Raw genomic sequence first — 24,965 nt, 5'->3', positions numbered from 1 at the left:
CCTGCCCACTGTGGTGTTAAATCCCTGCTTATCTGTGGTTTCACTTCCCATGCCTTCTCTTACGCTTGGTCAACTGTAGTCTAGAAATCATAAATGGGAAAATTCCAGAAATAAAAATCACATCAGTTTTAAATTGCACACTCTTCTGAGTAGCATAATGAGCTCATTCCTTCCTGAGGCCCCCACCCACCAACATGACATCATCCTGAGGTCCCACCCACTGACATGGCATTCCTGAGGCCCCACCCACCAACATGACATCATCTTGAGGCCCCACCTACTAACATGGCATCATCTGATCCTGACATCCACCCAGGGTCACCTGGAGCATGTGACCTCCCTCTGACACATGGTCAGAAGGTTATAGCAGCCTCACACTCCATCACAGTGCCTACACCATTCACTTAGGCATTTCTCATCTCACATCATCATAAGAAGGGTGAGGTGGAACTCCTATGGCAGTCCAGTGGTTATGACACCATGCTTCCACTGCTGGGGGCGTGGGTTCAACCCTGGCTGGGGAACTAAGATCATGTATTCTGCAAGCCACGTGGTGTAGCCAAACAAAAATGAAGGGTGAATACAGTACAGTAGGATGTTTTGAGAGAGAGAGACTACATTTATTATATTATTATAATTGTATTTTATTATTATTAATCTGTCACTGTCTGATAAATTTATCTTTGATATGTATGTATAGGCAGAAACATAGTACTTTAGGGTTCAGTACATTATAGGGTGCTTTCAGGGTTCAAACCACAGTTTGTGGTTTCAGGCATCTGCTGGGGATCTTGGAAAGTGTCCCTCATGGATAAGGAGGGACCTCTGTGTTCATAGTAGGCGAGGTATGAAAACAGCCTAAGTGTTCATCAGCTGATGACTGGATGCAGAAAATAAGATACATACACGCACATGCACACACAGATGGGAATGTTATCCAGCTATGAAAAAGGAAACCTTGCCATTTGCTATGTGGATGAAAGTGGAGGACTTTATACTAAGTGAAATAAGCCAGACACAGACAGATACTGTATGATCTCACTTATATGTGGGATTGAAACCAGCTAGATTCGTAGACCCAGGCAGTAGAGCAGTGGTTGCCTGGGGGTGGGGGAAGTGGGGAGCTGCTGGTCAAAGTGTGTGAGTTTTCCTATTAGATCTAGGGATCTGACAGACAGCACGGCGAGTCTAGCTGACAACACTGAATCGTGTACTTGAAGTTTGCTAAGAGAGCAGATCTTAACTGTTCTCACCCGCACATACAAAATGGTTTTATGTGAGGTGGTAGTTGTGTTCACGAGCTTGATGTGGTACGCATGTCACAATGCATACGTATGTTAAACTATCTTGAACACCTTAAAAAAATCACATTGTACAACCTAAATATATACAGTTTTTGTTTGTCAGTGATGCCTCAATAAAGCTGGGGGGGAAGAAAAGAATCTGCCTGATGCCAGGGCTCAAAGCTCAGACCCCCGCCCTGGGCCCCCAGGTCTGGGAGTGAGCAAGGCTCCCCCATCCTGACCCATCAGGAGCCCTGCCTTCCCCACTGCCACCTCCCTGCTGAGTGGTTGAGGGGCCTCAGCTTCCCAAAGAGTATAGCTTCATGGGCAGATGGAACCACGGCTTTAAGTCAGGGACTTCAAATGTGTGTGTCCCCGCCTCAACATCTATAAACTCAGAAAAACAGATAATCTCTTTTTGTAAAATTCCTGTGGCAGATGGTTGTCATACAGATTAACATGCAAAGAACTCAGAAAGGCTGTTGCAAAGCTCTTCATTCTATTTTTATTCAGCTTTGCTTACTAAGAGTTCTCCTCCTCCTAGGGACTTCCCTGGCCGTCCAGTGGTTAAGACTCCGTGCTCCCAACATAGGGGGCCCGGGTTCAGTCCCTGGTTGGGGAACTAAGATCCCACATGCTGCACAGCCACATTAAAAGGTTTTTCCTCTTCCTGAAATGAAATGTAAGAGATACAATACTTTGAATTTTTCATTTCATTTCTGAACAATGAAGGAATAAGTAATAATAAAGCAGGTAGAATCCACAGGGACATGTGTGTGTCCGTGTTGGAAGGTACGTGTTCTGACTTCTACCCCTTCCCTCCTCTCTGATGTTTGTGAGAGGCGTCCCTGTGGGCTGGGCAGCCGTCCCGAGGGCCTCCCTCCTCCTGGGAACGCGTGCCGGGCCCAGGTGGGGTGGGAGGCCCTCCTCGGGGCTCCTGTGACCTCCCGCCCCGCCACCCCAGTCTGTCTGTCCTGTCCTGTGCTGGCAGGGTGCACCAGAGAGGGGCCTGGGCTGTCCCGGGTTCTGCTCAGGCGCTGACACGGGGCCCTGATGGAAACACAGTCACCTGTGTCCTCGGGTATTCTCCCCCCACCAGCCTTACTGTTCCTCTGTCTCACGCAGTGTGTGTTCCGTTCTACCTGTCATTCAGGAAGCTCCAGCAACTAGCCTTCATTCAAACCTATCAGACCTGGAAACCCTTCTGATCGGCACGAGCCCCCTTCCCTTCTCTGCGGTGTCGCAGGCGGCGTGAAGGCTGCGTTGAGGCCCGCTTCCCCTCCTCCTCTGATACTTCGGGCCCCCTGAGAGCTGCACAGATTCTCTAGACCCCAGACCTTTCTCCTTAGTGCCGCATGGGAACCCATTCCCGTGAAGCTCCCCTGCACTTCTGCAGGTGCACCCCCGGGCTTCTCCTGGGCCTTGCACCCACTGTGTGAGTAAACCCATCAAAGCAATCACATCTTTATACTTTTATTTTCAATTAAAAAAGTAATAACACTTTGCTGGAAAAATGTCAAAACAACATACAATGAGGAAGGTACATCTCCCTAACCATCCCTCTGAGATCCTAGAAATACTAAAACTGAATCCAGCCTCTGAACCCCACCACTGAACTAAATCTCAGGAACAGAGTTTTGGGTGGAGTAGGAAAGAACAGCTTTATTGCATTGCAGGCAAAGGGGAGACAGCAGGCTAATGCACTGAACATTCAGTGTCTCGACCTGGAAGGGGTATTGAGTTCAATAGCAGTGGTTCAAAAAGGACGTCGGCAGCTCGTGGACGTCCTTTGGATTGGTTGGTGGGGAGGTGAGTGGGCATCCTCATCATCACGCTTATGACTCCAGCCCACCTGGGGTCTGCAGTGCTTGTGGGCGGTGTACCATTAACTCCTCTCAGCTGGTAGGAGTGTTAGTGTCTGCAAAACAGCTCAGAGATACTGTTGTGACGCTGTGTGTCCCTTGAGGGGGAACCAGGACCCTGCAGGGAGGCTGCACTGTTGTTTCCTTTGACTGTTCCTCGCTTGTCTGCGCACCGCCTTCCTTCCCTGATTAGCAGTTAGCTGCCTGAACCTGCCTGATGGGACTCAGGGAAGGTCATGGAACGAAGCCCATTTTCTATAATGAAGCAAAGAGGAAGACAGAAAGACGTTTGTGCCCAGAAGCCCCATAGGTCCTGCTCAGCTTCAGTATCACTGCTAACAATTAAGTGTGTTCCTAGACACTTCTATATGCATATATGAGCATATAAACTCTCTGTTGTCCTGTTATTTAGTAACAGAACTGTCAGCACTATATGAATAGCTTGCCACTTCACTACCAACATGTCTCCATTCTTTTTATTGTCTGTATTTCATTCTATGGGTAATTCTTAATTTACATAACCTTTTCTTTCTTGATGATATATATCTTCTCCCCAGCTTTGTGTCATTATAAACAAGGTTACAGATAAGGTTTACATAAAATCCATCATTTTAAAGTGTATAATTCAGTGGTTATTAGTATATTTACACTGTAATGCATCTCAGCCACCTCAGAAACCCTGTACCCATTAAGAAGTCGCTCCCATGGTTTGCCATTTCCTTCTCCAGGGGATCTTCCTGACCCAGAGATTGGACCCACGTCGCCTGCTTTGACAGGAGACCACCGAGCCGCCTAGGAAGCCCTAGCCGGGGCTGGGGGAGGGGCTGATGGAGAATGACTATTAGAAAATATGGGTTTTCTTTGGTGGATGATGAAAATATTCTAAAACCAGACAGTGGTGATAGTTGGACAACTCTGCAAATGTGTAAAAATCACTGAATTGGACACTTTTAAACTTAAGGATGAATTTTATGGTAGGTGAATTACATCTCAGTAAAGGTACGATTACCAAAAAAAAAAAAAGTCACTTTCAGTTTTCCTTTCCTCTATACCTTGGCAACCATTAATGTACTTTTTTTTCTCTTTGGGTTTGCCTTTTTTGTAAGTTTCATACGAATGGAATCATGTAATATGTAGTCATTTGTGCCTGACTTCTTTCATTTAGCATGTTTCCAGGTTGTAGTCTGTATCAGTGCTTCATTTTTTTTTTTTTTTAATGGCTGAATAAACTTTCATTGTATAGACTGGCCACATTTTGTCCACCCATTGATTTGCTGACAAACACTTGGGTTATTTCTTCTTTCTGACTATCATGAATCATGCTTCTGTAAACACTTGTGTAAGAGCACTTGTGTAGATGTAGAAGAATTTGTGTAGAAACATTTGTATAGATACAGATTTTTATTAATTTTATACCTCGGAGTGGGATTGTTGGATCATAGGCTAGTTCTGTGTTTCACTTTTCGAGACGAGCGCTGCAAAACCGTTTTCCGACCAGATGAAGCCCTGGACCATTCCTGTTAAGGTCTGTTCCTGTTAATGTAGGAGGGATCCGATTTCTCTGCAGCTTCCCCAGCACTCGTTACTTTTCCTGTGTTTGATGCTAGCCATCCTTGTGGGTCTGGGCTAGTATCACATTGTGGTTCTGATTTACATTTTCTTGGTAATTAATGATAGTGAGCACTTAGGTCTTCCGGGTGTATGTTTCACTTCTGTATTCTATTTCATTGTTTCACTCCTGTCTTTATCATTTCTGTTCTCTGCTTGCATTGCATCTAGTTTGCTTCCAGTTTTTCTAGTTTTTAGCTGGAGGAGTAGGCTCCTGGTCTCTCTTCTTTATTTAACATTTACAGCTTTAAATTGGCCTCTAAGCACTGCTTTTGCTGCATCTCATTAGTTTTGGTCTGTTGCATTTTTCTGCTTTTCCGTCTCAATGAATTTTCTAATTTCCCTTATGATTTCTTTTCTGACTCATTATTTATTTAGGAGTGCCATTTAATTTCCATTTATCTCTGAATTTCCCAAATTTCATTCTGCTCTTTTCTTTTTTTTTAAAATTGTTATTCATTTATTTACTTAGGGCCGCCCTGGGTCCTCACTGGTGCACGCAGGGGCTGCTCCCGGCTGTGGTGCTCGGGCCCCACGGTGTGGCGGCTTCTCCTGTTGCGGGGCACAGGCTCTCGGGTGCACGGCCTTCGTGGTTCTGGTGCTTGGCCTTAGTTGCCCTGTGACATGTAGAATCTTCCCGGACCAGGGATCAAACCTGTGTCCCCTGCATGGGCAGGCAGACTCCCAACCACTGGACCACCAGGGAAGTCCTTCTCTGTGTTTCTAATTTCAGCCCTTATAAACTTACTGAGACTTGATTTATGGCTGATCGTTGTGATCTAACCTGGAGAATGTCCCTTGTGCACTTGAGAAGAATTTGTATTCTGCTGTTGATGGGTAGGCATGTCCTATGTGTGTGTGTTAGGTTTTGTTGGTTTATACTATTGTCATGTCTTCTATTTCTTTGCTGGTGCCCAGATTTTATAATTGAGGAACATGTGTTTCAGAGAGTAGAGGAGTTAAAACAGCATACTCAAGGTCATCTAGTTCAAGGGTCCCCAACCTCAGAGTCCTGATTACTGATGATCTGAGGTGAAGCTGATGTAATAGCAATAGAAATAAAGTGCATGATAAATGTAATGAGCTTGAATCATCCCCAAACCATTCCTGCCCTCCCCGGTTCGTGGAAAAATTATCTTCTGCGAAACCACTCCCTGGTGCCAAAAAGATTGGGAACCGCTGCTCTAGTAAGTTGGAAAGTGAGATTTGCGCACGTCATGCTTGCGTGTTTGTTGGGCCGCACCGCGCAGACCCACACGTCCTGTACTCACCCAGTTTCCAGATCCAAGAAAGAGCCTGGAGTCAGCAGCAGAGGCATCGGTGGTTTAATGGATGGGGATTTGCATGTCTGAAGCAGGGCCCTGGAGTGACACGTACCTGTGTGCGGTGGACAGCGGGCAGGACTTGGGGGCAGTCTTCACTTCTGAGGGGAAGGGAGATGACCAGTAGTAGGGGAGTTGATGTCGGTGGACTCATTAGTTACCAGGGAAACTGGTAGAGTGGGATGCCCCTCACCGCCGCTCTGATAAGCTCTCATTAGCTGGGGTGGGTATAGATGAGGGTCACTGACATCAGGAGGGTGTAGATGAAGCCGCCGAGGTTGGGCAGGGGATGGACAGAGAACAAGGGAGCAGCTACCTAGAGAGGCTTGGCCACGCACTGCGCCCCTCCACACCCCGAACGACCCTCACAGTCCTGGTCAGTCCGTCTTCTGCGATATTCCCGGGGTCAGGTGTGCTGGAGGCATTGCATCCGGATACCACAAACATTACAGACAGCAGCAGCCAGAGTGTCAAGAGGAAGGCGTCTAGCATGCTAAGGACGGTCCTCGTCACAGTGTGGGCAGATTCTGGAGCCGGCTGCTTACAAGGTCAATGGCTGCCGCGCCCTGGCCGTTACGAGGAAAGTCAGGCCACCCTGGTCCTCTCACACACCCAGAGCCACCCCCACGGGGAGGGGGAGGCCCAGTTTTAATGGAAGCATTCTGGTGGCCTCGCCAGGAGTCACAGTCACGGGACAGGTCTGCCAGCCCGTGTTATGTTGAGTGCCATTAGAGGTGCACCCCTTAGGTCTTCCCAAACAGAAAACAGTTAATCCCATTCCACTGCAGACAGCCCAGCCCGGGGAACTCACAGGCGGTCAGTCATACGGTGACCCTTATCGATGGGGGGCGTTCTGATGTGCTGGACCATGGGACAGGAAGGTGGTGGGTCTTTCTCCATCATGGACGGTAGTCTCCATGTAGGCATGGTAGCTGGTTGACTTTTCATGGAAGCCCAGAGGAGGAGGAGGATTGTGTCTCACTGGAGACCCAGCAGTTAGACTCATTTCACAGGGAGGCGGGTTGCTGCTCGGTCCTTGGATAGACTTCCTCCCTCAGACTAGGGACGAAATGTAAGACACCCGGCAAGTCCAGCACAGGGGAGAGCATGAGCATTAAGCGAACACAAGCAGCGACCCCAACTGAGATAATACCACCTCTGGCTTTTGAACCCATCTGCCAACACAGGAGACCTAAGAGGTGCAGTTTTAATCCCTGGGTCGGGAAGATCCCTTGGAGGAGGAAATGGTTACCCACTCTAGTATTCCTGACTGGAGAACCCCATGGACAGAGGAGCCTGGTGGGCTATGTTCCATAGCATTGCAAAGAGTTGGACACGACTGAAGCGACTTAGCACGCAGTTTGCGGTATAGCTCAGAAAACCCTGCAGTAATAGAAGAACATGTCTAAAATCCCATATACAATGGCCACCAGTTTTTACCTTGGATGTCTGAAGCACGCTACTCCATTTTAGCTTTCTAATGCATTCATTTCCTCAATGGCCAAAGTGAGTGTGCAATATAAGTCTGAAAGGCGACAAAGCAGGCTGCTCTGGTCCGAAGTTAAACCATGTATTAGCCAGAATGACTTCCTCATGCCTTAGTACATGCAGATTTTCCATTGTTTCCCCTTTTGATCGCAAATCTTCCAGTAGAGAACACTGATGATCAAAAATATTCATCCTGTGATGCTGGGGTGCTAGCTCCCACCCCTGGTTTAGATCAGGTCCCTCGGTTCTAGGCCTCCTTTATGTTCACGTGGTCGTTCATGCTGGGGAAAAGCCAACCAGATCTCGTGAATAGACTCAGAGGTGTGTTATCGGGGAAACACTTCTGTGCCTTTAGCAGCAGACCTGAAGAAACAGTGTCACACTTCGTGAGCAGTTATACTCTTTGACAGTTTCACTATTTTCTCTCCATCCCTAGGTGGCTCAGTAGTAAAAATCCGCCTGCCAACACAGGAGACGTGGGTTCGATCCCTGGGTCGGGAAGATCCCCTGGAGTAGGAAATGGCAACCCACTCCAGTACTCCTGCATGGAGAATCTCATGGACAGAGGAGCCTGGTGGACTACAGTCTATGGGGTCTCAAAGAGTCAGACACGACTTAGTGATTAAACAAAACACATCAAGACAAAAGTATGGCTAACACAATAACTTTCATAAATACAATGTATTAAGATCTCAGTTAACAAAATTAGAATTTAATATCCACTGAAGTATAACAGTCTTCTGTCTAAAATGATCCTCATCTCCACCAAGGACAGCCAATTAAAACCAATCCATTTGAAAAATAAATCTGGTCAGTTGCCCACATAGGCTCCTCTGAACTGGTTGAGGGGGGAATGAAATCCTCAAGAGTTCTCATTCCCAAGATGTGGTTATTTCTAGAGTTTATCTAAAAGCTCTTATTCTCCTTTACTCTTAGAGATCACAAAAGGCTAACGTTCCAGAGAGCCCAGGTAGATCATTTTCATTTTGAAGGCACAAGAGAGATACCAGTCCCTCCTAGAAAGCTGCCTTGGGTGCTGTGTGCCCAGTCCAGTCCCTCCTAGAAAGCTGCCTTGGGTGCTGTGTGCCCAGTCACTTCCCTTCTAGAAAGCTGCCTTGGGTGCTGTGTGCTCAGTCACTTCCCTCCTAGAAAGCTGCCTTGGGTGCTGTGTGCTCAGTCACTTTCCTCCTAGAAAGCTGCCTTGGGTGCTGTGTGCTCAGTCACTTTCCTCTTAGAAAGCTGCCTTGGGTGCTGTGTGCTCAGTCACTTTCCTCCTAGAAAGCTGCCTTGGGTGCTGTGTGCTCAGTCACTTCCCTTCTAGAAAGCTGCCTTGGGTGCTGTGTGCTCAGTCACTTCCCTCCTAGAAAGCTGCTTTGGGTGCTGTGCGCTTGGTCCAGTCCCTCAGAGAAAGCTGCCTTGGGTGCTGTGTGCTCAGTCATTTCCCTTCTAGAAAGCTGCCTTGGGTGCTGTGTGCTCAGTCATTTCCCTTTTAGAAAGCTGCCTTGGGTGCTGTGTGCCCAGTCACATCCCTCCTAGAAGGCTGCCTTGGGTGCTGTGTGCTCAGTCACTTCTCTTCTAGAAAGCTGCCTTGGGTGCTGTGTGCTCAGTCACTTCCCTCCTAGAAAGCTGCCTTGGGTGCTGTGTGCCCAGTCACATCCCTCCTAGAAGGCTGCCTTGGGTGCTGTGTGCCCAGTCACATCCCTCTGAGAAAGCGGCCTTGGGTGCTGTGTGCCCAGTCCAGTTCCTTCTAGAAAGCTGCCTTGGGTGCTGTGTGCTCAGTCACATCCTTTCTAGAAAGCGGTGTTGGGTGCTGTGTGCTCAGTCCAGTCCCTCCTAGAAACCTGCTTTGGGTGCTGTGCACTTGGTCCAGTCCCTCAGAGAAAGCTGCCTTGTGTGTTGTGTGCTCAGTCACATCCCTTCTAGAAAGCTGCCTTGGGTGCTGTGCGCTCAGTCCAGTCCCTTCTAGAAAGTTTGGGTGCTGTGTGCTCAGTCACATCCCTTCTAGAAAGCGGCCTTGGGTGCTGTGTGCTCAGTCCAGTCCCTCCTAGAAAGCTGCTTTGGGTGCTGTGCGCTCAGTCCAGTCCCTCCTAGAAAGCGGCCTTGGGTGCTGTGTGCTCAGTTCAGTCCCTCCTAGAAAGCTGCTTTGGGTGCTGTGCGCTCAGTCCAGTCCCTCCTAGAAAGCGGCCTTGGGTGCTGTGTGCTCAGTCACATCAGCCCCTTTGTGACCCGGGGCCAGGGAGCAAACTCATGTCTCCTGCACTGGCAGGCAGGTGCTTTACCACTGGGCCACCTGGGCAGCCCAGAATGCCATCGATAGCTTAACCAATGACGAAAGGCTCCCCATGATACAATAGCAGAACCATGAAGAGGCCACTTTTCTTCGGAGCACCTGGCAGCCCCCGTTCAGCAAGATCGGCCTCCCAGGGATCTCCCTGTAACTCCAGAGCACCCCCCTAGCAGATAGGCCCTCAGACTTTCCATCCGCCGTCCTGTATTTCCCAACATCTTGACATCTCAGAGCTCACGGAGTCTCCTCAGTCTCCTGGCTGTTCTGCCAGTTGTTGGGCTGCACCTGCTTGACCCAAGCACAAGCGTAAGACCCAGTGAAGAGCCTGGTGTCAGCAACAGAGACTTCGGTGGTTTATTTATTTATTTTATTAGTTGGAGGCTAATTACTTCATAACATTTCAGTGGGTTTTTCGGTGGTTTAATGGATGGGGGGCTTACACGCTGAAGCCGAGTCCTGTAGCAACACCCCACCACGTGCAGCAGACGGTGGGCCTTTGCTCCCCAGGGGAAGGGGGTGTTGTCAGATACAGGGGAATCAGTGTCAGCTGGGCTCATTAGTTACCAGGGAAACCAGAGGGGCGCGCCCCTCACCACCCCTTGGATGAGCTATCATTAGCTGAGGCCTGGGGCAAGTATTGGGCTGGCCCAAAAGTTCACTGTTATGGAAAAACCGGGATGAACTTTTTGGCCAGCCCAATACAAACGAGGGTCACTCCTGTTAGGAGGGTGTAGACGAAGCAGGCTGGTCGGGCACGGGATGGGCAGAGAGCAGGAGAGCAGCTGTCCTGAGAGGCCTGACCACGGTGTTCTTGTGGCACTTGGGGCATAATCAGATTCTTACCACTGAACTTTTAGAAGTTATTTTCCTTCATTTACTAATTCACTTTTGACTTAAATTCTTCTTGCATACACTTTCTGTTTGTGTGTGTGTGTGTGTGTGTGTGTGTGTGTGTGTGTATACTGGGAAGTTAGTTGCCTGTGTAATTTAAAAAAGTATTTCTTAAGATTTTAATTAGACCTAGACTGTTAACATGAGAACATTTCTTCAAAAGTCTTTCATTGAGAGCCCCAAGTCTTTCCTTCCCTCTTTGTCCAAGTCCATAAAATTTGAGACTTCTGGAATCTTAGTTTCCTCTCTAATGATTTTCATTCGGGTTTAACTTTCACAATTCATTTTATGTTGAGAGATGCTTGAAACGGTTTAATTAAACCTCTAACTGGGTAGTAATTGATTTATTATTTTGGCCTCCTTTTATAACATGAAGCTTCCTAAGTCCTCTGGTTGATTTTATAGCCTTTTAATCTCTTTTGCTCATGTTGGAAGTGGTCTGCAAAAGAACTTTTCATTTTTTTCTCCCTTCCTCCTAATCAAATCTCTGACTCTGCTCCAAGAAAAAAATTCCCTAATGGACCAAGTTTATTCTTCCTCTTGTGTGTTTGTATGAGTATATAAGAGAATGTGTGCATGTGAATGTATGGTTGTATCTGTGACTGTGTGGCAGTGAGTGTGTGTGTGATGGGTGAGTGTGTGTGTGATGGGTTGAGTGTGTATGTGTGATGGTTGACTGTGTGTGATGGATTGAGTGTGTGTGATGGGTTGAGTGTGTATGTGATGAGTATGTGTGTATGTGATGGATGGGTGTGGGTCTGATGGGAGTGTGTGTGTCATGGGTAAGTGTGTGTGATGAGGTGTATGTATGTGATGGATGTGATAGGTGTGTGTGGATCTGATTGGAGTGTGTGAATGTCGGCCTGATGAGAGTGTATGTGTGATGGGTAGGTGTGTGTGATTGTGTGTGTGTATGTGTGTGTGTGAGATGAGTGAGTGTGTGTGATGGGTGAGTGTGTGTGTGATGGGTGGGTACAGGTTTGATGGAAGTGTAGGTGTGATAGTGTCTGTGATGAGTGTGTGGGTGTGGGTGTGGGTGTGTGTAATGAGTGTGTGTGAGATGGGTGTGTGTATATGTGTGTGTGTGTGAAATAGATGAGTCTGTGATGGGTGAATGTGTATGTGATGTGTGGGTGCAGGTCTGATGGGAGTGTGTGTGTAATGGGTGAGTGTGTGTGATGAGTGTATGTGTGTGTGTGTGAGAGATGGGTATGTGTGTGTGTGTGTGTGTGTGAGATGGGTGAGTGTGGGTGATGAGTGTATGTGTGTGTGTGTGAGAGATGGGTGTGTGTGTGTGTGATGGGTGAGTGTGTGTGATGAGTGTATGTGTGTGTGAGAGAGAGATGGGTGAGTGTGTGTGATGGGTGGGTGCAGGTCTGATGGGAGTGTTGTGAGATGGATGAGTGTGTGTGTACATGCTTGTTCATCCTGGTGGAGGTGGGGACACTGGGCTTACCCTAGGAGGAATTTACGTGGGTCTCCTGAGAGCCGGATTCCGGTTCTGCCGTCACTCCCCCTTTCGGATGTTCAACAGGAACTCTTCTCCCTTCCCTTTCTTCCTTCTCCCACCTTCCTCCCTTCTTGATCTACCCCGTAACTGCCCCTGCTGTCTGCCTGGGCGCTGACACCGTCCACTGTCTCTTTGTTCCTGGGCTCCTGGGGAGGCTGACTGTCAGGCCTGGCAGAGTTAATGTCCCACAATTTTCCTAAATTCTTGAGCTGGTGTGACTGGAGGTGGAGCTGCAGAGTAGGAGCCGAAGGGCTGGCTTTACCCTTATTTTCAGGCAGAGTGGGATTTGTACTCCCTAGTTCTGTACTGGCCTTTTCTGTGTGTGAGATGTTTTAAAATGAAGAAATCGAGGAGAAAGTAAGTGCCTTAATGAACAAGAGTGTGTGTATGTTGAGAAATCGCAGGATCTCACAGTGGACAGGCTGGGAGTGTAATAGTGTCTTCAGAGACGGCCCAAGTCAGCATATGACTGGAGCCGGAATAAGGAACCGTTGCCATTTATCCTTCACTTCTTAAGTGCTCTGCTTGGCATTGTAATGGGCTGCTTTTTATTTAATAGTGACTTTTTGTAGAATAGCGGTTTCGTGGCTGGGGGGCCAGTTTCCACCCTGGTGGTCCAGTGGACAAGACTCCACCCTCCCAATGCAGGGGGCCTTGGGTTCAATCCCTGGTCAGGGAACTAGATCCCGCATGCCGCAGCTAAAGATTCCACATGCTGCAGCTAAGATCTGGCACAGTCAAATAAAATAAAGTCAAATATTAAAAGATATACAGTCTTTACTAAAAAAAGAGAGAAGCTGAGGCTGGTGGATTTGGACCAGTTCGGCTTAACTCCTGGCCGCTGTTCTCGGCAGTGCGGGTCTTGGTTTCATTACTGCCTCCAGAGCGGACCTGAGGGCCAGGTGGCTCAGCAGAAAGACCTGGGCAAGGAAGAAGGAACCCAGGTCCCAGCCTCGCCCAGTTCAGCGGCAAGTTCTGGAAAATGTGCCAAGTCCCTCGCCTTTGGGTCCTTGATTTCTTCTCCCATTGAGGAGTTACATTTGCTGCATCTATCTCAAGGCTTTTGTGAAGATAAAACAAGATAGTAGCTGGGAAAGTGCCTCACAGACTTGAGTGATGTACAAATAAAGGACTTATGTTATTAGATGGTTGATAATGTCGAGATTTTTTTTCATAATGCTCACGTTGTCCTTTGATTAAATTTAAACAACTCCAGCTGACTCTTTCTGTCCTTTGCTAGTTCGGGCCTTGGATCTGCAAGGGTAATTTTCTGACTGTGAGGAAGTTATCCCCAGACTGGATCTGAGATGGAGTCAAGGTGCACCATGGCTCACTTCTTTTTTCCTGGTGGAATCTTGGGACGTAGCAAGTGACTTGTTTTCTAACTGCTTCTTTTCCTATTATGAAATGACTTTGTTCAGTAGCTCAGTGTGTCCAACTCTTTTCAACCCCATGGACTGCAGCACACCAGGCTTCCCTGTCCTTCACAGTCTCCTGGAGTTTGCTCAGACTCATATCCATTGAGTTGATGGTGGTACTTAACGATCTCATTCTCTGTCGCCCCCTTCTCCTCCTGTCTTCAATCTTTCCCAGCATCAGGGTCTTTTCCAGTGAGTTGGCTCTTCACATCAAGTGGGCAAAATATTGGAGCTTCAGCTTCAGCATCAGTCCATCCAGTGAATATTCAGGGTTGATCTCCTTTAGGATGGACCGGTTGGATCTCCTTGCAGTCCAAGGGACTCTCAAGCGTCTTCTGTAACAGCACAATTCAAAAGCATCAGTTCTTTGGTGCTCAGCCTTCTTTACGGCCCAGTGGTCACATCCGTACAGGACCACTGGGAAACCACAGCTTTGACAACATGTGTTTCTTGTATGGAGAGTGTGCTGTGCCTTGAGGATGAAAAGGCAGCTCACACCTCAGGGTGTGTGATCGATGGTGGGGGAAGGGAAACACAGTCAGGAAACAGTGTGGGGGAGTCTGTACAAGTGTGTGCCTCACACGGCCCCTGGGGGATGAACCGTCTCACAGAGGATGTACTGGGATTTGAACGGGGCCTGAAGGGTTAGGATTTGCAACAGGAGTTGGATTCTGATCAGGATGCAAGAGGGGGAGCAGTACAGGTAAGTTAAAAAGAGACAGGTGTCACCTCCACGTATTTCGGGAGGCCTTGGACGTGGCCCTGAGCGGGTGGGTGGTGGGGGGAGGGAGGGAGCAAGCACAGTGCTGAGGGTGTGTGTGTTTGCACGCGCACTTGTGTGCACGTGCAGGGTTGGACCATGTGCTAAGGGGCCTGAAAAGCCAGGTCTGAGAGTCGTGGGGCAAACTGCTCAAGAGCCACGGAAAGCTCCAGAGCAAGGGGGCGGCAGTGAGACAAGGGATGGAGGCCGAGAGAGAGAGCAGAGCGGAAGGCGGCCGCTGAGCTGGTGGGCGGGAGTCTGGGTGCACCGAGAGGGGGTTTGCCAGCAGGCGTCTTTGGGGCAAAATCCGCAGCGTTCAGTGGCACCTGAATGCAGGGATTCAGGGGGGAGGACGAGGAGCTGAAGCTTCCCACACTGAGATGCCATCACGGCGTGAGCTGGTAGAGGTGCCCGCGTTTCCCTTGCCCGCTTTCAGGATTCTCCGCTCTTTTGTACTGCGTGCGTAGCTGATGGCAACAGTTCATTTTCGGTGCTTAAATTGTTCCAAGTTCATTTATGAAAATTTCATTTTTAGCTAGCTAATTGGTCTTGAGGATCTGAATTATGGATGCGGTCAGATGTAAGATTAGCTTTGTCACCATCATGTTAGAGGTTTTCCAAAGCTTTCAGGGTCGATTTTATGTTTACTCTTTGACAGCAGATTGCACCCTGCCTGTTGGGTTCATTCACCAAGGATTTGCGGGGCGCCTGCTGGGTGGGACACCGGGTCAGGTGCTGGGGGATACAGACCACTCTCGGGTCTGGCCGGCCGGGCTGCACTCCCACTGCACTGGGAGAGGGTCGCACCCGTGGGTGATGCGTCTGCAACGTGCTCTGCATGTCTCCATGGAGCGGACTCTGTCCCCTGCCGCGATGAGTGCCGAACCTGAAGCTGAGATGGAGGGCACGGCTCCCACAAGGCTTCTGCATCTGCTCAGTACTGCTGACGCCGGGCTTCCTTGGTGGTACAGTGAATAGGAATCCGCCTGCCATTGCAGGGGACGCAGGTTCGATCCCTGGTCTGGGAAGATTCCACATGCCACGGAACAAGTAAAGCCCATGAGCCACGACTACTGAGTCCGAGCTGTAGAGATCGCGACCTGTAGCTCCTGAAGCCAGCGCGCCTAGAGCCTTGCTCTGCAATGAGAGAAGCCGCCGCCACGAGAGGCCTGTGCGGCCCAATACTGGCCTCAACTGGAGAAAAGTGTGCAGCAATGAAGACCCAGCGCAACCAAAGAAAAGGACTGCTGACACCTTGCAAATCTGGGGTTCCCAGGGCCACCCGCACTTTTCCAGTTAGGTACAAATTTGGGGGACCCAAAGGACTCCCTCAGGTTCACTAGTCTTATAGAATGACTCACAGAACTCAGGAAAGCTCTGTAGTTGAATGACAGTTCTAAACAAAAAGGGTGCAGGTCAGAGCAGGCCAAAGGCGGTGACGGCAGGTGAGGTTGGGGGCCCAGGGGGTCCCAGACGCGGGGCCTTTGGTCCTCCCCCATGCCCCATGGTGTCCTGGACGCCTCTGTCTTCTTGCGGTTATATTATACAACAGGACTTAGGAGTATTTCCAGCCACGGACACTCACTCACGTCCTTGGTGTCCAGAGTTTTTATGGAGTTTGATGATGCCCGCCTGCGTGACTGGCCCCCAGTCTCCAGCTACCCCATGAGGTCAGACTGTTCAGAGGTCAGACCTGAGGTCACCCGCGTGGCCACGGGCGGAGGCCGGACCTCTGTACGGATGAAGCCCCCTCTCCACTGCACGGCTGCATCCTCAGCACGCGTCAGAGGGGGACCTCTGTCTGCAGGGCAGGGCAGGGCAGGGCACGGGGCTGGGGCAGGGCCGGCCCTCCCATAAACCGTCCTGTAACACATGTCCCCAGCTCGGCAGCTGTGACGTGCGGTGGGTAGTTTACAGCCTCTCCGCTCACCCTGCTCCTCCCGCTGTTAACTGCTGCTTCAGTAAGCCGCTGTTGGAAGGAATAATCAGGAGGGGGGTTTTGACGGCTCTGAGGTGAACGCTTTGTCCTTACGCTGCACGTTCCCCTCCTCACCTCCCTCCCCAGCCTCCCGTCCGCAGTGCTGGGCCTCCTGGCCCCACAGCTGTCATCCTCCTGCTGGAATCTCTGGGCTGGCAGGGGAGCCCAATCTCCAGCAAGCCCGGCGAGATGGAGGCAAGCAGTGACAGTGCATCAGGCTGGTTGCCCCGGCCGTGGAAGGCTCTGGCTTGGAGCTCTAGGTCAAGGTGGACCTGCCTTGGCCCTGCAGCTCAGTGGAAACCCTGCTCCTGGGAGAGCTCCCCTCTCTCAGCGCCCCCTCCCCATTCCGGTGGTGCCTGATCTCTGAGTTCCTGGGGACACCACGTCCGAGCAGGCGCCTCCGTCAGAGCTCACGTTGTCCCGCTGCGCTTCCCCTGCAGAGCCTTCCTGCCCTCCTCTCCCGCCCCTGTGGCTTCCCTGTCTGATTTGGGAGCCCAGGTGACCCCCTTAAAGGGTCTGCACGGTGACAGCAGGGGGCACTGTGGCTGAGGCTTTCCTGGGCAGAACCACAGGGAGAGCAGGAGGGACCCCGAACATATCATAATTGCACAGATGACCGTTCTCCCAAGATGGTGCTCGAACCTAGGACCCTTCCTCTGCCCTGATGTTCAGATGCAAAGACGGCTGGCTGCCGACATGCCATGCCTCGGCCAGACAGATGGCTCTCCAGAGGTGGCAGGGCAGCCAGGCTGTGCCAGCCAGGGGAGCCCTCACGTCGACTCACCTGAGACAGCACTCCCCCTGCCTACAACGGCAGCCCGCTCACCCGTCTCAATTCCCACCTTCCTTTGGAGATGAATGCCGTAAAAATGAATGCTCATTAAGAAGAGATAAGAGGTGAACAATGATTTGAAACTTGCTCCAAAGCAGCTGTGATGATGTCATTTAAATCCTCCGGTCTCCAGGAAACTTGAAAAATATTGTCTCTAGCCCTATAATCTTTGGCTTTAAATTGCAATTATTTTTGTCTCTTTTCCATCAGAACAATTTGGACCTAATAATTATGATGGCTTAAATAGTCGGAATAGTTGTGTAACTCATTAAGAGCATGACAAGCTAAGCAGCCTTTAAGAACCCTTTGCAGAGACAGTCCTTAGCAAGTTTCTGAGAACTAGTTTTCAGTGGAAATGGTGGTTTCTAAGGAGCCTGGTTTGTGAACTGGAGCTGACAGTCACAGCTTAAAACCCTCCCCACTTTATGGAAGAGGTACAGTGCACAGGTTCTGATAAATTAATGTTCTTAAATCACATGGTTACAGAATCGATTGTATAATAGCACAGAGGTGCAGAGATGTTAGCACTAAATGATTGTTTGCAGCTGCTCATTTCTGGAACTGCTTCAAGCTTTCCTTTTTTAAATAAAATGTGGGAAGTGAAAGTGTTAGTCGCTCAGTTGTGTCCGACTCTTGGCAACCCCATGGATTGTAGCCCAGCCAGGCATCCCCATCCATGGAATTCTCCAGGCAAGAATGCTGGGGTGGTGGGTAGCCATCCCCTTCTCCAGGGGATCTTCGCCACGTGGGGATGGAACCCAGGCCTCCTGCACTGCAGGTGGATTCTGTACTGTGTGAGCTCCCCGTGGAAGCAGACACATTCCCACGCTTGGAAACCGAGCGCATGGCCCACCCTGTAGCCCTCTGTGACCCCACGGTGCCCTCTGGTTTCCTCCGCAGAATTTTCGGTCATGAAGAGGAAGAGAGGCAGGCCCAAGGGGTCCACGAAGAAGCCCAGCCCCGAGGAGGAGCTGGCGGAGCGCAGTGCCCTGCCCGGCGCAGACGGCTTGCGGGCCCCCGAGGAGGGGGGCAGCCTGGAGTGTAGCAAGTGCTGCCGCAAGTTCTCCAACCCGCGCCAGCTCCGCAAGCACATTTGCATCATCGTGCTGAGCCTGGGCGAGGCGGAGGGGGACGCAGGTAAGAGCGCGCCCCGCGGCCAGCGCCGACGGCCCGCACCCCCTTTCTTCAAACCAGCTGTCTCATTTGCACCCTTTTTTTCTTTAAAGATTTTAAAAATAATTTCATTTACTCCTTTATTTATGGCCGTGCTGCGTCTGCATTGCTGCCGGGCTTTTCTCTAGCTGCGGAGAGCAGGGCTACTCTCTAGTTGGGGTGCAGGGGGTGCTTCTCATTGCGGTGGGGGGCTTCTCTTGTTCTGGAACCATGTTGTGGGGCCCTGTGAGCAGAGAGGCTGAGGTTAGGATGCTCGAGCCCCTGTGAGTGACCTTGATGGCCTTGACTGTGGCCGGCGCTCTCTGAAGAACATACAGGATACCAGGTGCCGTCTTCAGGTAAGAACTTAGCAAGGCTTTGGCTCTGAAGCAGCTTCTAAAAGAGGCTGAAGAGAGTGTGAGCGTGAGCGGGAAAGTCTCCTCGACAACTGTCTGGGAGGAGTGAAACAGCAAGGGCCTCTGCCGTGGGCTCTGTTGTCCTCATTTGATTCTTGCATTAGTTTTGAAGTTTTCAAAGTATGTCTAAGAATGTAGAAAGTTCTTACTGTTTTGTACCAGGCTAAGTATTTTACCCCTGGAGTGGAAATGGCAACCTATTCCAGTATTCTTGCCTGCAGAATCCCATGGACAGAGAAGCCTGGTAGGCTACTGTCCATGGAGTTGCAAAGAGTAGGACACTCCTGAGCGACCGAGCACACACGCACATCACATGGGTTCTGGTTCAGGATGTGGGCTTTGGACTTTGGCTGCCTGGATTTGAATGGCAGCTCCAGTACTTACTAACTTTATTCTGCTTTGTTTTCTTCCTCTGTAAAATGGGAATAAAAACAACACTAGCTAGTTTGGTTGCTTGGAGGATTCAATGAGACAGGACTTCCTACAGTGCTTAGAAGAACACCTGCCATTTCAAAAGCTCCCCGTACATGTTAGCTGTCATTGTTCTTCACAGCCCCATGGGCACAGTGCTCCTGCTGTCCCTTCTGTTTCACAGGTAAGAGCATTTAGACACTCAGAAATGAGGCAGTTTATCCAGGGTCTTTTAGTTAGAAAGGGATCCTCCTGGCCTTTGAACCCAGACTGTCTGACTCTGAACCCCAGTTCTTCAGTCCTAGAAACACCTCCCAACAGTGCAAGGCCCTTGGTTTGTAAAATCCTAGCACGTTAATGCTGGGAAAGATTGAAGGTGGGAGGAGAAGGGGATGACAGAGGATGAGATGGTTGGATGACATCACTGACTTAATGGACATGAGTTTGAGCAGGCTCCGGGAGTTGGTGACGGATAGGGAGGCCTGGTGTGCTGCAGTCCATGGGGTCGCAAAGAGTCATATGACTGAGCAACTGAACTGAACTGAACTGAACTGAGCACGTTACTGAGGGGATGCACCACCTAATGGGCCCCCCAGGTGGCGCTAGGGGCAAAGAAGTCTGCCAGTGCAGAAGGCTGGGGTTCGATCCCTGGGTCAGGAAGATGCCCTGGAGGAAGGCATGGCAACCCACTCCATATGCTTGCCTGGAGAATCCCATGGACAGAGGAGCCTGGCCGGTTACAGTTCATGGGGTCGCATAGAATCGGAAACGACTTAGCATGCTCACAGGCACCACCTAAGATTCATCAGACATCGAGTTGGTGGCCAAGGCTCATTGCCAACACCTTTGCCAGTTGTAGAAGTCACAAAGCGCTCTTTCCTTTAAAGAACTGCTCTCAGGGTGACCACATGCACTCTTACTAGGCTGCAGGGGCTGTTGCAAATAACAGACAAGGATGCAGGCGAGATGAGGCAGTGGGGTGGCAGCCGTCCCCAGACAGAGCTGAGCGCCCGCTGTGTGGGAAGTGGACGCGGGGAGCCTGGTGGTTTCGGGGGAAGCAGTGTCTCGCTTCAGAGCCTCGGGTGCTTTGGCAAACACGCAGAAATTCAGCAGTGAGATGGCCTGGGGAGGGAGGGGCAGGAGCTCACGGCACTGTACCCGAGGCGCTGGCTCGCAGCGCGCTTGTTCCTACTGGACGTGGTCGTGGAGGGGCTCCCCGTCCTGTCACCTCACCGCGCCCCCCACCCGTGGCCCTCTGAGTGTGTCTCACACGCTCACCCATGCACCCCGCCGCCGCGTCTCCTTCACTGACCCTTAGTGGTCGTCACGGCGTAGTCAGGGGGGCCAGCTCTAGCCCCTGTTGAGAATCTGTTCTGATTTGGTGCCTCCCCATGGCTGGCTTGTCCTGTCAGCCCCCTCTGGGAGACCCCTGGGCTTTCTGCATGGCTGTGGTTAGAGATCAGGGAATTTCCCTCTTCAGTGACGCCAGACATTCCGGTTCCCTCCTCCTCTGGACTCAGGCCTAGAAGTAACTGAGAGGTTCAGTCCTGTGCGTGGGGGTCCCCTCCGCTCCCGCCCAGCCCCCAGGCTGTGCTGCCCCCGGGGTTTCTTCCTGAGACCCAGTCTGGTGGTGTCTCCCCCCACTGCAGAGTGCCGGCTCCTCACCTGGGTCTGCACAGGCTTCGCAGAGAGTGTGTTTCCTGGAGCTCCGTGGCATCATCTTTCCACGCAATATGATAAGTTCTCCGTTGTTCGTGCCCACCGTGGGACATCTAATGAAATTTAGGTTATTTCCTATTATTTTTTTTTGTTGTTATAAATAGTCCCTTATGTACATGTGTACATTTCTATATGTGTATATGTGTGTATGTGTGGATTATTATTTGTTATTTTTATAGGATAAATGCCTGAAAGTAGAACTACTGAGCCAGAAAGTGTATTATATTTTGCCAATATCCCTCCTAGAAAGCACAGCCCCAGTTGAGGTTCCAGAAGTGTCCACAAGTACCAATTGGGTGTTATCATTTGTCTTCTTTTATAACACGTGTAATGATATAAAAAATACTAAGAAGAAAGTGAAAATAGTGCACAATTTCACTGCTTAGGTATAATTTCTATTACATTGTATGTGAGTGAAGAGAGCCCTTTCTCACTTCTATGTATGTTCACATACATTTTTCAGAAATTGAGGTCATACATAATGTTCTGTGTTCTTTTTTCATGTAGTTAATGGAGTGGATAAATTTCTCACGTCAGGTATTTTTTCTTCAACAAGCTGTTTTGTAGCACTTTCTGTGTTGCAGATATTGTTCTCAGTACTTTACGACTCTCCGCTCAATGTGTTCTCATGGCGGCGCTGTAGACACCATTATCATCCCCGCTTTATAGACAGGAAACCGAGGCAGAGCCGTCAGGAGTCTGCCAGCATCACACAGCCCGTGAGGGCTGGGCCTGTACACTGAACTCACACAGTGTGGCTGCAGCGTCTGTGCTTTTGATTGCGATGCTCTGCTTTCTGACCGAAGAGTCAGTAAATGTAGATTTTCGTTACTTTTAAAGGCCGCACAGCATTTCACTGTGTGTGTGTGTGGGCCTTAAGTTTTCTTTCATCGGTCTCCAGTTGATTGACATTGAATACTGTTTAAAATTTTTCTCCCTGATTAAAAAAAGAAAACAAAAAAAACTATACTCAGGTGTATAATCTTGAACCTACAGTTTTATTCTATTATTATATTTTGTACTTGTGCCTTTGTTATCTTAGGTAAATATTTAGTAATGTAGTTCCCAGACTAATAGGGCATCTTTTAGGTCACATACTGTATGATTCCATGTATATTCAGAACAGATAAATCCATAGAGACAGAGGACAGTTGGTAATTACAAGGGGTTGGAGGAGAGGGAAGGATGGGGAGAAACTGTTTAATGAGTTTTATTATAAATGATAGGAAAGATTTTGTATCTAGATAAAGGTGGTGGTTACATAACATTATGGATGCTCTAAATGCCACTGGACTGTTCATTCTAAAATGGTTAATTTAATGTTCTGTGAGTTTTATCTGCGTGGTCACTAGTGCACAATCTCATTGCAGATATTCAGGTTTTTGTCTTCTGTGTAATTTGGGGCATTCCTTGCTCATGTCCTTTACTTACTACACTTTTGCATTGCCATATATTTTGAAGATTTTTTCCAGTTTTATCATTTATCTTTTCATTCTTTTTCTTTCCTTTTGCATTTTACTGAAGTTTTAAATATCAGCATTTGTCACTACTGTCAAATTCCATGCCCTTCTTATTGTAGCTTAGAACATTACCTATATACCCCAAATAATAAAAAACAACCTTCTGTATATTCCTCTGTTATTCATATGGTTTCATTCTTTATCTGTATTTTTGATCCCTCTGGAAATTGTATTTTTGTGAAAGTTGTGAAGTAAGACAGTCATACATATTTGATCAGTAAATACGGGCAAAGGAATGTTCTTCATCAAGTGCAGTTTGCAGATAAACTATTTCAAATCATAGGGTCCACAGAGAATAAGGGTCTGATTCCAAGTCAACCCTTGATAAAGTAAAACACTTCATATTCTGAAAACAATTAGTGGGAGAACAGGGCGTTGCAAAGATGGTAGAGAGAGTCTTGGGCCCTTCACCCTGCTCTCCCCGGCGGCGGCTTGCAGAGCTGTAGCACAGTGTCAGGATCAGGAACCCTGACGGGGAGGTACTGTGTGCGGAGGTCATCACTCATCACCATCCATCCACGTGCAGGGTTGTGTAGGCACCACGGCAGTCAGGAGGCAGGGCTGCCCGTCACCATGAGGGCTCCCCGTGTTCCACTTCACAGCCACCCCCACCCCACAGCCACTGATCCCACCCTGTGATCGTCATGTCGAGAATGTTACACCAGCCGCGTCACACTGTGTGTGATCTTTTAAAATTGAATTAGAAACTCCCCTTTTCAAGCCAATTTCATAATTTTATACTTGAGGAAGTTGAGGTGCAGAATGACGGTTCTCTAAGAGTCGCACAGCTCCCTGGAGGTGGGCTGGGTATTACCCCCTGACTCCCTGCTTCTCCCCTGCAGACGGCCCAGCTCCACCATGTTCTCGCCTTAAAACCAGCCTTCTTTTCTTCTTTGTGGATGTTGACTTTGTTCATTTCAGCGTACCACTCTCAGCTTTTTCTCTAACCTCATGCGAAAGGCACGTTCCACCCTGTGCAGTCCCCACCTTTATTTTCTGTTCTGTAATTAATTAGGCAGTCTCTTCAGCAGCGGCAGACAGGCACCGTCCTTCCTAATAAGATTATCAGCTTCCTCCAGTGCTAAGCTGCATAGAAAATGGCCTCATAGTCCATTGATTTGAATGACCTAAGTGGACTCTAATTTAACAAATACCAAATGGAAAGGTTGAAGCTCCCAGTGTTTTTCCCTTTCTGGCCACTGCTGAAGCCTCTAAAATATGCAGAAATGACCTAACGCCCTGCCGCCTAGCAGCTGACATACCTGTGATGATTGCTCCACGTTCCTCAGTTTGCCAAACACAATATTACAATTTGGAAAATTCTTGCGTAATTGTTTTAATATATGCTCAGTAAAGAGCAGTTTAGTGACATTTTAAACAGTTGACCTTGACTCTTTGGCTTGTTAAAACAATTAGAAGAAAACAAAATAAGCCTTTTCCCTACACTGAACCATAGCAAGTTAAAATAACAATTTTGTTATGTATTCAACATTTATTTCATTCTGCATCTGAATAGTAAAAGAAACCAGGAAAAGAGATTTTTTCCTCCCTAATACCATTATGTGGAACAGCTGGTGTTTTTGAAAAACATTTTGCAGCCTACAGAAATCAATGTGTCAAGTTTACAAAAGTGACTTCTGAACCTTTCTAAGCTTGTTATTTCTGGGGTCATTTTATGCAAGGAGAGCTGCAAAAATTTGCTCTTATACTTGTTAAATCCTCCCTAAAGAAGACAAGGCATTTATTCTAAGATCTTACCTAAGATGCACCTGCAATCTTCATGAGGATTTCACACAACAGTATTTCAAGTGTCTTCTACTATCTTTGAGTTAGCAAAAGCGCTGACTTGATCAGTAGCTGCGGAGGCTGAAAACTACTTTGCGGGAGTCGGGTTCAGAAATCTGCAGGTGGAAAGGCAGAGCGGTGTCAGTCCTCTGAGCGTGACCTTTTCTCCATGAAAAGATGTGGAATGGGCTGGTCTGCTTCCTCTCACTGCTTTGTGAACCCTCGCTTCAGCTCTGCTCATCAGAGAAACGCAGAGTGCAGTGGCCCGCAGCTGTGCGTGGTCCGAGGCATGCTTGGAAATGTGGGCCTTGGGGGCGGTTGGGATCACTCTCTGTGACGCCCCCCGCCTCCGCTTGCCCCACTTTGCTCCCGTCTCTCCCGCTGCCCTGTGAGGTTGGTCCTGCTGTGAAGCCCTGCAGTGTGGCGGGTACTGCTGGTGTGTTCCAGGTTATTAGCTCCTTCAGCCAGCCTCCCCCATCGCGGGGGGCTCATAGATCCGGCTTTCCTTCTCGTTCTGCCGCAGGCCCTCAGGAGGCTCTGCTCACCCAGGGATCAGCCCTGAGCGTGTCTGGTCACGGGCGGCGGGTAGGAGGGCACGAGACTTACCGTCGGCCCAGAGGTGGCCTCCGTCCGTCCTGCCCCCGCAGTTCATTGGCCAGAACTGACCTCACGGCGTGTGACCCTGCTGTGCCCGCGGTGGGCGAGGCCTGGACATGCCGGGTG

The 24,965-nt window shown here is 49.3% G+C and overlaps 1 protein-coding gene across 5 annotated transcripts in view; it reads left to right on the top strand.

Annotated features, from left to right (window-relative positions):
• Positions 1-24,965, top strand: part of ZFAT (zinc finger and AT-hook domain containing) — a 144,499-nt gene that overhangs the window by 23,648 nt on the left and 95,886 nt on the right. For 4 of the 5 annotated variants that reach the window (XR_010658660.1, XM_065902975.1, XM_065902973.1 and 1 more), the window contains exon 3: positions 18,140-18,376. The exons of the other annotated variant lie outside the window; for it this stretch is intronic. Coding sequence is in view for 3 of the 4 variants with exons in the window: in XM_065902975.1 (XP_065759047.1) it covers positions 18,140-18,376 (237 nt within the window). In the remaining variant the exon portion in view is untranslated. The remainder of the gene's footprint in view (positions 1-18,139; positions 18,377-24,965) is intronic. 5 annotated transcript variants of the gene reach the window in all.

This window comes from Muntiacus reevesi, chromosome 12, assembly GCF_963930625.1.
Source record: "Muntiacus reevesi chromosome 12, mMunRee1.1, whole genome shotgun sequence".
In the NCBI taxonomy this organism is placed as follows: domain Eukaryota; kingdom Metazoa; phylum Chordata; class Mammalia; order Artiodactyla; family Cervidae; genus Muntiacus; species Muntiacus reevesi.
Note: the sequence above shows the minus strand (reverse complement) of the source record. Positions and strands in the feature narration are given on the sequence as shown.